We start from the raw sequence: 13,550 nt of genomic DNA, 5'->3' as shown, positions 1-13,550 counted from the left end.
AATATGTTAGTTAAAGATACTACGTAGTAAAGATGTTCCCCAGTTGTATTATTTCACTATAATTATTGTCTGGTTCTTGTAATAGTTGAATTGTGAATAAAGGAGATGCAGTGGTACTAGAAAATACCATCTCACTTGCATGTGAATTACCTATTTTTTTTCAGCAGATGTTCACCGTATGACACATTCTGAGTTACTTAATATTAGTTTATTAAAGTTAAAGGAATTGCTCCAGATAGTATGAAGTTATCTGACTGTCTTCATGCTGATTTCTTGTACCATTTTTTCCAGTTTCAGAGGTATGCAGCCAAAAATGTGATAATTAACCCCTGCCTAAAATATATAATTAAAGTTTATGTGCCATTGTAAAAATGCAGCAGATATGTGGAGAATTTTTCTTTATTGGAGTAGTGGAAATTGTGTACCTTGACTTCAGTAAGGTTTTTAGTGCTCTCTCTTAGAGGGAAGCTGTTGATGTATGGGCTGGAAGAGTAGTGAGGTGGACTGAGAACTGGCCAGTCCCAGAGGGTGGTGATCAGTGTCAGAAGGTCTCGTTGGAGGCCAGTATCTAGCAGGGTACCGGGGGGGTCAAAACTGGGTCCAGTCCTGTTTAACGTCTTCATTAATGTGCTGGGTGATGGGGCAGCATGTACCTTCAACAAATGTGCAGATGACACTCAACTGGGAGAGAGTGGTGATAAGCCAGAGGGTCTTGCTGCCATCCAGAGGGACCTGGACAGGCTGGAGAAACGGGCTGAGAGGAATCTTATGAAGTTCAACGAGGGGAGGTGCCGAATCATGCACCTGGGAAGGATCAACCCTGGGGAGTTATGGAAAAAAAAAAAAGAAGGCACCAGTGCATGCTAGAGGCCAATCAGCTGGAAGGTGTCTTTTCAGAGAAGGCCCTGGAGGTCCTGGTGGACACCAATTTGACCAAGAGCCAGCAATGTCCCCTTGTGGCAAAGAAGGCCAATGGTATTCTGGACTGCACTAGGAGTTGCAGGTGTGTGAGGCCACACCTGGAGTGCTGGGACCAGTTCTGGGCTCCTCAGCACAAGAGAGACATGGAAATACTAAACAGAGCCTAGTAAATGTCTACTAAGATGATGAAGGGATTGGAATATTTCTCCTATGAGAGGAATGGGATTGTTCAGCCTAGAGAAGGCCAGATGACTTCCAGAGGTCCCTTCCAAACTCAACCATTTTTTGATTCTGTGAATCTGAGGTTGCTACTTTATTGTAGAAATTGTTTGCAAACAAAACAGTAGTTATTTTTCCTCCCCTGAAAATTGAGTAAAGTAAAATTGAGGTTTCATAATAAGCTGGTCAAGCTAGAGGTAATGAATGCATCGCCAACTTTTCTCCAATGAAGCCATTGTCAGTTATAAATAAATGATAACTTAAATTTTCCAGTCTCTTCCTGGCAGATGTATGCACATTGTATAATTTTTTTCTTTCCATCATTTGTGGAGCAAACTATTGCCCAGTGTGAACCAGGAAGCTGGGCTTTGGTTTTAGGGTGATATATACAAATGTAGCAGTAGTTCAGCCTCAGGAGGCCATTTTTATTACCACTTTAGTATCTTTCGTAGTAACTGAAAAGTAAGGTGCTGAACGCTGACAGATATCCTATAGAGTACACAGAACATGCACATAGAACATAAAGTGCTTTGGAAATGTTTTATAAATGCAGAGGCACTTGTATTGTCACTTTAATATTTGTGATTTGATTAAGCATGTCTCACTTCACTTACTACATACTATAGGCAAAGGGCATAGTTTTTATTCACAGACTGAAGAAAACTGCTTGGTTTTATACAGCAAAGAGTTAGGGAAAATAAGAGAACAAGATGAATGACTATAAGCAGGAATTCTGGAAACTTCCTACTCAATACCCAAGAATACAATTAAAATTACCTGGAAAAATCCTCAGTAAAAAACAGTCAAATTTAAGCATCATCAATACTATTGAAAATGATGAAAAAGTAATGATTAGAAAATACAAATTAAAAGATGCAGTAACCAGCTACACAAATGTACCATTCCCATGTTAAAAGTACCCATTTTCTTTTTTGTCCATTACCTGCAGTGCTAGAGGAAGAGAATTAACTTTCACACTCACTTCAGGAATAATGTAGTAGACTGGGGCAGCTGTTTACATTGTTAGTTTAAAATACTGACTCTGATAATTAAAAATTTTACTTTTCTCTGTTTTTCTTAACAATTTATGTGGCATGGCTAAAGCTCTGTCTGGTTGTTGAAATACCAGTTGGACGCTTGAGAGTATTTATGATTAGAAAGGGTAATCCATTAGTGTATTGGGTTGATATTCTGAAGTTTGTAGTATTTGGGGAATCTAAGAGATTCAGATTAATGAAGAGAGAATATGTAGAAATCGCTAATTGTCTTTTTGGGGGATACTGTAGCCCATCGGTACATACAAAAATGAACTGGTAGGAAAGAAGCTACACTTAAGAGAAGTGACACATGGAAATGGTTTCCTTAAGTAAAACTGTGCCCATTCCTATCAGTGTTAAAAATGAGTTAGTCTGCATTCAAGCACATTGTCATTATTTTAATGAACATTATGAACAGATAAGAGAATGCACTCCAGTAGATAAAAATTAAATACTGTCACTATTTCATGACATTTTAGTTAATTATACTATTCCCATAATGACTTATAACTGTGTGCACAGAGTCTTGAGATAAAAGAGAGGAATCTCAGTGGTTTTCAAAAGCCATACCAAAGTATATATCTGTTTAGAATGAGAAGATAATTAATTCCATGAACATGGATCACCAGATGACATGGGTTTTTCTTCAGCTGTAAATTAGGGGATTATACAATCCCTATGTAGCATTAATTACTAAACAAAAGCAATTTCAGAATTTTATTCATTCATGAAATTTCTATAAAGGGTAGGAGACTAATGGTGTCATCTTTGTTACTTGTGTTTTTCTGTTTTATCTTTCTTTGTTAACTGCTTTGATGGACAGTGGATGGTCCTACTCTGTGATGCTTTCATAGTCACTAGGCCTTTTGCAAGTTCTAAATTAATGACTAGATAGTTAAGTGGTATCACAACTCTTCTTCTAAAGAAAAATAATTACATTTGCTTCATCCTTTACTCCCCCTTTTTACCAGCATTTCAGGTTAAAATGCAGGTCCTGAATTTCAATACCACCCTTTGACAAAGCTATGTTTTTACATTTCCTCGACTATAAATCAAGAGTTAAATAGATATAAATGTCCTTATTTGAACATATTTAGTCACTGATTGTAAGTAGAAGATACTACTTTGTACATTACTTGGTGCCTACCAAATTGCACCTTGCTAATACATTGCCTGCTGGTTGTACAGAATCACAGAATCATTTATGTTGGAAAAGACCTCTAAGATCATCAAGTCCAAACGGGAGAAGAGACTGACACCCACCTTGCTACAACCTCCTTTGATGCAGTTGTAGAGAATGTAATGATAAGGTCTCCCCTGAGTCTCCTTTTCTCTAGGCTAAATAACCTCAGTTCCCTCAACTTCTCCTCATATGAGGAGTTTTCCAGACCCTTCACCAGCTTGGATATAGAATATTTCATCTTCCTCTTCATCCTGGTTGGTTTCTCAATACGAGTCTCACCGTGACATCTGCTTTGTTGGCCTTCCCCCTCTTTTCTATAAATGCTCAAACACGTTGTCACCTGTATTAAGCTCTAGACAATCAAAACACTCCTTAACATATAGAACTACCCCACCACCTCTCCTTCCTAGCCTATCCCTTCTGAAGAGTTTGTAGACATCCATTGCAGCACTCCAGTCATGTGAGTCATCCCACCACATTTCTGTGATGGCAACTATGTCTTAGCCCTCCTGCTGTGCAGTGTCTTTCAGCTCCTCCTGTTCATTGCCCATGCTGCATGCATTGGTGTAGATGCACTTCAGTTGGGCTAGCAATCCTGTCACCTTTTTTGGAGGAGGAGCCCTAATTCCTTTGTGACCTTCCTCAGGCACTTATGTGTTTTCTAGCCCCTCAATATCCCTTGTGCCTTTGCTGTTGCCTGGCTCTCCATCCCCTCTCTCTACTGGGACTGGGTCAGGCTGAGGGACTTTGCTAGCCCAGCATTCTACAACCACTGGCATACTGCCCCCAGGCTTATCTCTAGCAAGCCTGGTTTTATCCCTTTCCACCTTCAAATCTAGTTTAAAGACCTTTTAGGTCTTAAAGACCTTTTATGTCTTTTTCTAGTTTAAAGGCCTTTTGAGATAGGTGAAGCCTGTCCGTTGCCAGCAGGCCTAGTGTCATATAAAATGACCCACAATTAAAAAAATCCAAATTTCTGCCAGTGACATGAGGCTCTGTAGTGGGTTTATGTGGCAAGGTTTTGGTAGCAGGGGGCCATAGGGGTGGCTTCTGTGAGAAGGATATAGAAGCTGCCCCATGTTTGGTAAGGGCCCCACTGCTGACCAGAGCCGAGCCAATAAGGGATGTTGTTTGCACCTCTGTAAGAGCAGATTTAAGAAAGGGGAAAAAATGCTGCCTCACAGCAGCTGGGAGAGTGAGAGGAGTGAGGAACAGCCTTGCAGGCGCCAAGGTCAGTGAAGAAACAGGGGGAGAGGTGCTCCAGGTGCCAGAGCAGAAGTCCCCTGCGGCCTGTGGTGAGGACCACGGTGAAGCAGGCTGTCCCCCTGCAGCCCATGGAGTACCACGGTGGAGCAGGGTTCCACGCTGCAGCCCGTGGAGGAGACCACGGTGGAGCAGGTGGACCTGCACCGACGGAGGCTGCGGCCTGTGGAAGACCCCTGCCGGAGCAGCTTCCGGGCCGGACCTGTAGCCCGTTCAGAGAAGACCACGCAGGAGCAGGTGACCTGGCAGGGAGCTGCTGCCTGTGGGGGACCCAGGTTGGAGCAGTTTGCTCCTGAGGGATGGAGCCTGTGTTATGGACCCATATCTGGAGCAGTTCTTGAAGAGCTGCTGCCTGTGGGAAGCCCCCACAGGCTCAGATCAGGAAGGACGGCATCCCGTGGGAGGGACCCCACGGAGCAGGGGCAGAGAGTGACCGTGAAGGAGTAGTGGAGACAAAGCGCTGTAGATTGACCACAACCCCCATTCCCCCGTTCCCCTGCGCTGCTCGGGGGTGAAGAGGTGGAAGAGGGTGGGTGGGGGAAGGTGGTTTTGGTTTCTTTCCTTTGTTTCTCTAGCTTGTTAGTAATAGACAATAAATCTTACTATCTTTCTACTCGGAGTCTGTTTTGCCTGTCACGATAATTGTTGAACAATCTCCCCATCCTTATCTCAACCCTTTGCATTGTATTTTCTCCCCATTCCTCTTTGAGGAGAGGGAGTGAGAGAGCGGCCATGGTGCAACTCGGCTGCCCACCTGAGTAAAACCACCACAGGCTCAGAGCCAGATAATTGATCTGTTGGCTCTTTTTCTCCCCTCATCATTCCCTGCAACTGGAGTGAGGCAACATAGTATGATAAAAATCACTTGGTAGTTAGTATCAACATAGTAGGATTAAAAAATGATAAGAAAATGGTTTTCTTCTTATTTTGTCTCTCTAGTTCAGTGTATTTTACATTATTTCCCTCCTTCATTTTGTATGTAGGAACCTGTAATGAATATTCCACTTGCGTATCTGTAGGCAGTAGAGCAAGTTGTGGGTATGACCGTGTTTAGGAGATGGATGTTTGTGATAACAACTATGTTGTTAGTAACACTGGTTCCAAAACAAAGAAGGTAATGTTTCACTACTGGTCATCTAATGCATCTATCTATGGGTAACATGCACATTAATAATATAGGCATAAACAGTCCTGGAGAGCATAAAATGTATTAAATATAATTACATGCACTCCACAAAAAGATTTTCTTCCTGGAATCAGACCATACTCAGTTTGTGCTGTTTGCTAAATGGCTCAGAATTGCTCTGAAAACTAGAAGCCCTTGGGACATTTCAGACCTTTGTGCAAATATCCAAGCATGGTCTGCCCTGATCTTAAAAATCTACTCCCTACCTGCCTTAAAGCACCAGGTACTGCTCCAGGGTACGTTTTGGGCATGCAGTATATCTTGATGCACACTGAATTCATGCTGAATGTAATTTGAATAAAACTCAGGGTAAAATGCCATGATTAGTTGTTCTGGATTGGCATCCAGTCAAGGCAATATAAATGAAGTTTTACTGCAGTTTTACTTTTCTTGTAAGTATAAGTTTTGCAAAAGGTATGTTGTCTGAGGAAGCATATGATTGTGGAGGACAGAAGGTTAGCATGTCATCAGAAACAAGTTGTCCATTGATGTCACCATTCAATATCCCCAGCTATCACAACCTTACACGAATGTATGTAGTTGTAAAATAGGTTCTTTCTGGCTTTGAATCCTTGAGAATTTGTGACCATGTATGTTATTGGCTGTGTATGTGCACATGGACACCCTATAAAACAATTCCGTATGTTAAACATATAGAATACCATGTGACTTTCTTCTTAAAAGATGAATCACCATGTTTCCTCTAACTTACATATGACATATAGCAGTACCATAAATATATAATATAGGTGTGTGGTTTGGGCTCATAAAGGTATACCTTAGCTGTGCTGAAACTGTATACTTTCAAAACAAGTAGCAATGAATGGTGACTGCCGAAGTGCTAAATTACTAGTGACACTTGCAATTGAGATTTTAGAATATGTATAACTTAAAAAATACAGCTATCTGTTTGGAGGTCAGGTACTTCTGGTATTCATTCATCAGTGCTAATTGAGCAAGATGTTCAGCTGAAATACATAATCATTCTTCTAGCTCTAAATATCATGAGTCATATCAACCAGCACAATAATGCATAAGCAATTTGTATTAATGGAAAAACACATGAATCAAAATATCATACATTACTCCTAGACCATTTGGATTTGGCCTTTTTGGATTAAAGTGTGGGATGTAATGGTTGAAGACAAAAAATCACCAGAGTTTCTCAAAAATAGTTTATTACAAAGTCTAAAATTTTTAAAGGTGGGAGGTTTATTTGAAAAGGGGATTAATTAATTTCCACTCTGGTTTTTGATTTGTGAAGAAAAAAAGAAGTGCAACATATGATGCTAGGATATACTGGTCCTTTTAAGGACTCAGCCAGCCAACGAGATAGAGCAGAGTGACATCATATCTTGTGCTAGGTGAAACTTAGAATGATGATGGACATATCAACCCATGGCAAATAAAAGTGTCAAGCAAACAGTTCAGGAAACAACGAAGTTTTCAGATGACCACATTGAAGTTTGGAGAATCATTTGCATTTTTCTTTATCACAATATGACTTGATTATAATATATATATATATTTCTTTAAACATTTAAAATATACACTGATATTAACACTGAGATTTTTATCTTTGCAGTTTGCCGGGAAGACTCATACCAGTCAATAGTCTCATGTGCTGCTGTAGTACTTACCCCTGTAGAGACGACAGTGGATACAAGCAAAAAAGAACGGACAATAATGCCTGATGTGTCTAAACAGTGAGTTATTCAAATAACATGATTTTTTACAAATACAGTGTAAACATCAGGCCGGATTCATTCTTGTGGATATGCATATACACCTCCTTTCTGTTTCACAAGGGGTTACATCTGCATTTCCAAAAGCAGAACTTGGCCTGAGGCTAAGCTGTTTCTTTTGCTCATTAGCCTTTTTTTTTTTTTTCCAAGGCTTTTGGTAATGAGGTATACAGAGAGAATGGGCATTTATACTCTGAGAAATTGACTTTTTAACAGGCTTAATAGAGCGATTCCTTTTATTTAAATAGTTCTTTCATTCTTGCACAATGTTTTTAGTCAGCAGTTGCTTTTTAGAAAGAACATAATTTTGAAATGCTCTGCTCATTTGAGATATTTCAGTATTTTTCAGTGACTATTTTTATTGCTGTGTTATAACATATGATGGCATCTTCAAAAGTGGGATGGTAGTCTTCCAAAGAAAATCTATTAACTTAAATAGAGTGTAATTTGATATCTTGCATTAGATGAGAATCATAGCCAAAGCATGTGTATTAACACTTGTCTTGCGATATCAGACAGGATGGTTGTTCCTTAACAACTGAGTCCTTGGAGAATGAAAAGAAAACATAACAGTAAGCACAACATGAAGTTGGGGTCCATGCATTTTTAAATTGTAGAAGGTAATTAAAAGTATGAAAATGGATAATATGAGGTCATTATTGATCCTTATAATTCATGCTTTGTTCTCAGCTTCTCTGGGTATAAGCAAGTTTAGCTTTGAAATTGTCTGTCGGTTTATTTCTATGAAGTACGATCTTGCACACCTATTACTGTAAGAAAATGAAACACACACTTACCCCTGCCTGTACTGGGTCTGGCTGGGATGGAGTTAAGTTTCCCTGAAGCAGCCTTTACGGTGCTGTACTCTGCACTTGTCGCTAGAACAGCATTGCTATCATACCAGTATTTTGTCTGTTGCTGAGCAGTGCTGGCTCAGCACCCTCCAAAGGCCCCCCCCAGCCCCCCCGCCAAGACCCAGCAGGCTGGGAGTGGGCAAGAAGTGGAGAGGAGACATCACCAGGGCAGCTGACCTAACCTGACCAAAGGGATGTTCCATACCATATGATGTCACACTCAGCAATAAAGGGTGGGAAAGGGGGAGAGGAGGGAGAGCTCTCATTATGAAGACACCTGTCCTTCCAAACAGCTGCTATGCATATCAAGGCCCTGCTTCTCAGGACGTGGCTGAACACTGCTTATTGATGGGAAGTAGAGAATATATATTTTTTTCTCTTTCTCTGCTTCTGTGCGGCCTTTACTTGTTTTTTCCCCTCTTCCTTTCTCCTTTAATTAAATTATCATTATCTCAGTCTGTGAGCCTTTTATTTTTCTTTCCAGCATACTTTCTTCCCCCCCCCTCTTTTGAGGAGGGGGAGTAAGAGAGCAGTTGTGGTGGAGTTTGGCTGCCCAGCTGGATACTCATCACACTGCCACAAAAAACAAGCAAACAAAAACAAACAAACAAAAACCAACAGTGAATTATATATTAGACCTGAAACCTAGGTACAAATACTTTGAGCCAGATTAAAATATGTATGCACTATCTCATCTGTTATTAGTTCTGATAATAGGAAGTGTAAAGTCTGTTTTCCCCATGTGAATCTGTACCCTTGGTACAGATCTATGGCTTTAGTCTGTATTTGACAGTGGCCTCTTTTCCAGTCTGGTCAGAAAACCATTTCTTCCTAGTCTACCTTTATTTAAAAACTTAATGTAGTACATTGTCTGTCATCTTGGTATTATTACAGTGAATTGATATTCAAAATACTGGTAGCATCTGTTTGATTTGATGTTTCAATCATGGCTTTCTAAATACTAAGGAATTGGGAAAGGAATAGACCAGAAAATACTACACTGAAATCCAGAGTCCATTTTTGCCTTCTCTCCATTAAAAAGTAAGCCTTCAGTGTTGTTTGATTTCCTTTTTTCCTCCACTATCAGCAATTTCAGCATGTCTTAATTCCTTATAAATTCAAAGTAAGGTCTTGTATGTGTTTAACATGTACTTGAAAGTTTTATAATGCCACCTCTTACATAGTTTTTCCCTTTGCCTTATTGATATTAGTAAGTATATTAACCTGTCTTCTATTTGTTGTTGTTGTTAATTATTATTTTTTTGCTTTACAACCTGACTAGTGATATCCTTTAAGTACTTAGACTGAAATCATACTTCTCTTATGCATGCAGTGCTCTCAGAAATATGCTCTGGCCTCTGCTGCTCTTCCAATTTGCACGTCTTAAAATATGACTTGTAGCTGTGTCATTCTTTCAAAAAGAAAGAAGTTTTTGCTTAGACAGATTACACACATTTGAACTTTTTCACATGAAACAACATCACTGTATTAGTATCTTTAAACCAACATTTCTTACAAATATAATGGAAATGAAACCAGAACATCTTTCTGGAAAACTGTTGCATGTTGTTAGAACAGGAATTCTGTAAACTGCCTATAAACTTTCAAGGTAATTATAAGGGGATGAAAGCATGCTGCTTCAAGGACATCTCAAGCATTGTGAAGCATCAGCATCACATTCACTTCTTTTTTCACTCTGTGCTTCCTACATGGAGATCCTTCTCCCCATACCCAGTTTCAACTGAAGCAAAAGAGATCCCAGCTCCTGTCTCTATATACCCCAGTGCCATCTGTTTTTATGCACTATAAATATCAAGCAAGGAAAAGCCTTTGACACACCTTCAATTCCCTTGACTTTAGCACAGACTCCATATGTGGTCTGATCTGCAGAGGTGAACTATAATTACAGGTATTTGTAAATTACCTTTACTGAAAATAACATGAATGCTTTGATTTTTATGCTTACCTTTGTGAACCTCAGTTGTTTTGACTTGCGTGTCTCAAAACTGAGTATCACAGGGGGGTGAGCAGTGGTCTACTCTCTAGGAATAATTCCTGTAAAGAAAAAGTTGCTTAGTTTAGGGCCTTGGACAGAGTATGTTTAGAACTACATAAGAAAGCAATCCGAGACACGCAAAGTACATACTAATGATAATAAGATAATAAACAGTTACTAATTACTAAATACAATTATGCTGTAAACCCCCGTGGAACTATATGTAAGACCTTCAGGACACAAGAAACCGTGATGCGTGGGTGAAGGAAAAATGCCTTTAGTGTGAATTGTATGATATTTGACTAATGATGTTTTATCTTAGAAAGAAGTTGGTTTGTGGCTTTAAATAATGCACCGTATTTGCTTAATGTAATTTTACTGTAAGCAGCAAAGTATCATGCCAGAAATGGTAGCAGCAAAATTTAATGATTCTTTGAAGTGTCAGTGAATAGATATTATCAGGATCGGAGGATTAAAGGTCATTTTTTCCCCTGTATTTTTCTTCAAATTGCAAAATATTTAATCAGGAAGCCCTTTTTTAGTGATAGCTAGGGGATCGTGCACTGTGGGCAAAATCCCCACCTTTGTAAGAATGTAGATGCAAAATAAGTGGAGAAGGCTCTGGCCAAGGAAATGTCATATCTCGAGCGGCTTGGAAGTGACATCCTTTGTGATGTCAAAGTGACAAGAAATTGTCTGCACTCAGCAAAGTATACTTTTGTTTTGCTAGCAGTAGCAAGAGCCCTGCTTTTCAGCTTTTGTCCTGCCACTCCGCAGCAGACTGTGACTTGTAAGAAATGTATAGTCTGAATGTCAGTGTGGGGTCAGGATTAAAACCAAACAATGTGAGCTGTACCTTACTGTGTCCTTTGTGGCCTCCACTTTGTCTGGGATATTGCATTAATTTTATTGTGTTTTGTAGAAATACAAGACTTAGAAAATCCATGCTGTCAACAGTTCAAGTTATCAAGGCCTCTTGATGTTGCTTTTGTGGCAAATCAGTCAATTGCTCTTGAAGGTGCGCAGATGCTAGAAACAATTTGAACAGTTCATTCTGTTTATATAGTCTTAATTTTAGTCCTTCCCATCTGAATTCAAATATAAATAAATCAACTGCTGAGGCAGAACAATGACAAAAGGAATTATCTCTTCCATTTCAAGTTCTTACAAGCATGGGAAAGAAAGCAAGGCTAGGGAACTGAAAGTTACGCTTTAAAACCACTTAAGCTTCAACTTCTGTGATCAAATTGTCAACTGAAAGTTCACACTACAAGAGACAGTGTGGGAAAAAAGAAGTTGCTTAGACATATGTGTCTCTGAGCAGACAATGTTTTGCTGCTGCAGGCTGTTTATATCTAAACGCTGAGAAAACCATTCACGTGTTACTAGCGCTTGAAAAAAGTACAGTGAAATTTCAGGTGCTTAATTTTTCATTTTTGTTAAGTGGGTGATTATGTACTTTATTTAATGTGCTTTTAAAATTGATATTTTGGATGTGATGGCAGTGGAGTCCAGAATAGCAGTGACAACACGTGACCATCAGAGCTGGATAATTTAAAGCTGCATAAAGCGCATTTCTGCTTCATCTTTGTCACATTGCTGATTTTGATTTTTCTTTGAAGATATTATTTCTGTTAAATTGTTTTTAGAGCTACAGACCCCGTTGTTATGAAGCAGCCATAGCAACGTGCCAACTGTTTGCCATATCAGAAATAATTCCGGAACTTTAGGGGAGATTACCTTAGGTTGTAGATGCCTGGTAAATACTACAGCTCCTTTGGCAGTTTTTTAAACTCTTAATAATCAAGTCAAATTTTTCTTCTGATAAATACATGAATGGGCCTATGTAGTGAGGCTTTCTAACATTACCTGTTCGAAAGCTGTTTAATTTGTACCTTGCAACTTTGCTTACCTGAGCACGATTCTTATGTATGAGTTCAATTTCAAATCCCAGGAGTAGGCTCCTGGTAGTCACAGCGACTAGTTGGGTGCTTACTGATATGTAAGGTAGAGGACTGTAGCTTTAGTGCTGTATCGTACTGCACTGTTTAGTACAGGTATTTAGTTTGGCATCTCAGAAGGTTTTGGTCCATGTCTATCCTGTATTTGCTTACTAAACTTAGGAGTTGTTTTTTTTTATTCCCCTCTACAATCTTCAAGTTGCAAAAATGTCATTGTTTCTTTTGAAGATGCTGGTGATCCTTTCTGACTCTTGTAGCCTTGCCTAATTCCTTTCAAAAGGAGTTGGAAAGAAACTGTTTCTATGCTACTGTTCACTTCTTTCACTTGCAAGTTTTCTTTCTTTCTTTCTTTCTTTCTTTTTTTTAATTTAGACAAGTCCGTGTGAAGAATTTTTTTCCCCTCAAAGTGTCAGTGTTGTTTTACCTCTGTGCTTTCCCCTGGTCCTAAGTGGTGACATGAACAGCGGTCTTCTGCTGTCAGGCTGTGATACCCCACTGCAAGATTTGTATCTGGTATGACACTCCGTTCAAGAAGGCATGTTTTGATAATGTGAAAAATGAATGCTTTTCAGACTCATTTGGACAATCAGATAAAAGATGATTGAACTATTTCAGTTCCCTGGATAATTGTGATGATGCACTCTGAAAGCAAGCGTCATTCCTTGCATAATACTAATAGTATATGGACGACTCTTGTTGCTCTGGAAATATATTGGTTTTCAAGCTGTGGTTCCAACTCAGTTGAGAAGCAGCAAAAGACACATCAGCTGAACTAGAGTATACTACCCAGCATAGCATTTTAGTGATGCGTAAGAGGTAGGGGAGGTTGGATTTATATAAATTTCTTCAGAACAAGTACTTCAAAATTGTGGAAAGAGTTTGTAGTACAATATGCATGTGCCATCGATAGTCAAATGCATCATCAAAATTACTTCCTGAATTGGTAGGAATTGCTGATATTTCTGCAAGGGCCAAATACATTCCCAGAACTGATTCACACACATGAGGTAGAAGGAGGTCCTTCCTGGGGAACGAGCAAGGCCTGTGTCCAAAGGTCTAAGGCCAGAACATGTCTCCTCAGGGGTTAGGAGTGTGTGCATGAGGATCTCCTCATGTTTCCAGCTCCTACGCATCTCCTGCATGGGCTGCTTCCTCTGCTTTTTCACACTGCATCTACTCCCAGCA

The 13,550-nt window shown here is 39.5% G+C and overlaps 1 protein-coding gene across 10 annotated transcripts in view; it reads left to right on the top strand.

The window, feature by feature from the left end:
* The window catches only part of CCSER1 (coiled-coil serine rich protein 1), a 735,108-nt gene that overhangs the window by 231,316 nt on the left and 490,242 nt on the right, over positions 1-13,550 (top strand). For all 10 annotated transcript variants that reach the window (XR_013950287.1, XR_013950288.1, XM_080589527.1 and 7 more), the window contains one exon: positions 7,395-7,515. Coding sequence is in view for 8 of the 10 variants with exons in the window: in XM_080589527.1 (XP_080445653.1) it covers positions 7,395-7,515 (121 nt within the window). In the remaining 2 variants the exon portion in view is untranslated. The remainder of the gene's footprint in view (positions 1-7,394; positions 7,516-13,550) is intronic.

Source organism: Anser brachyrhynchus (assembly GCF_964034855.1).
Source record: "Anser brachyrhynchus genome assembly, chromosome: 4".
Classification (NCBI taxonomy): Eukaryota; Metazoa; Chordata; class Aves; order Anseriformes; family Anatidae; genus Anser; species Anser brachyrhynchus.
Note: the sequence above shows the minus strand (reverse complement) of the source record. Positions and strands in the feature narration are given on the sequence as shown.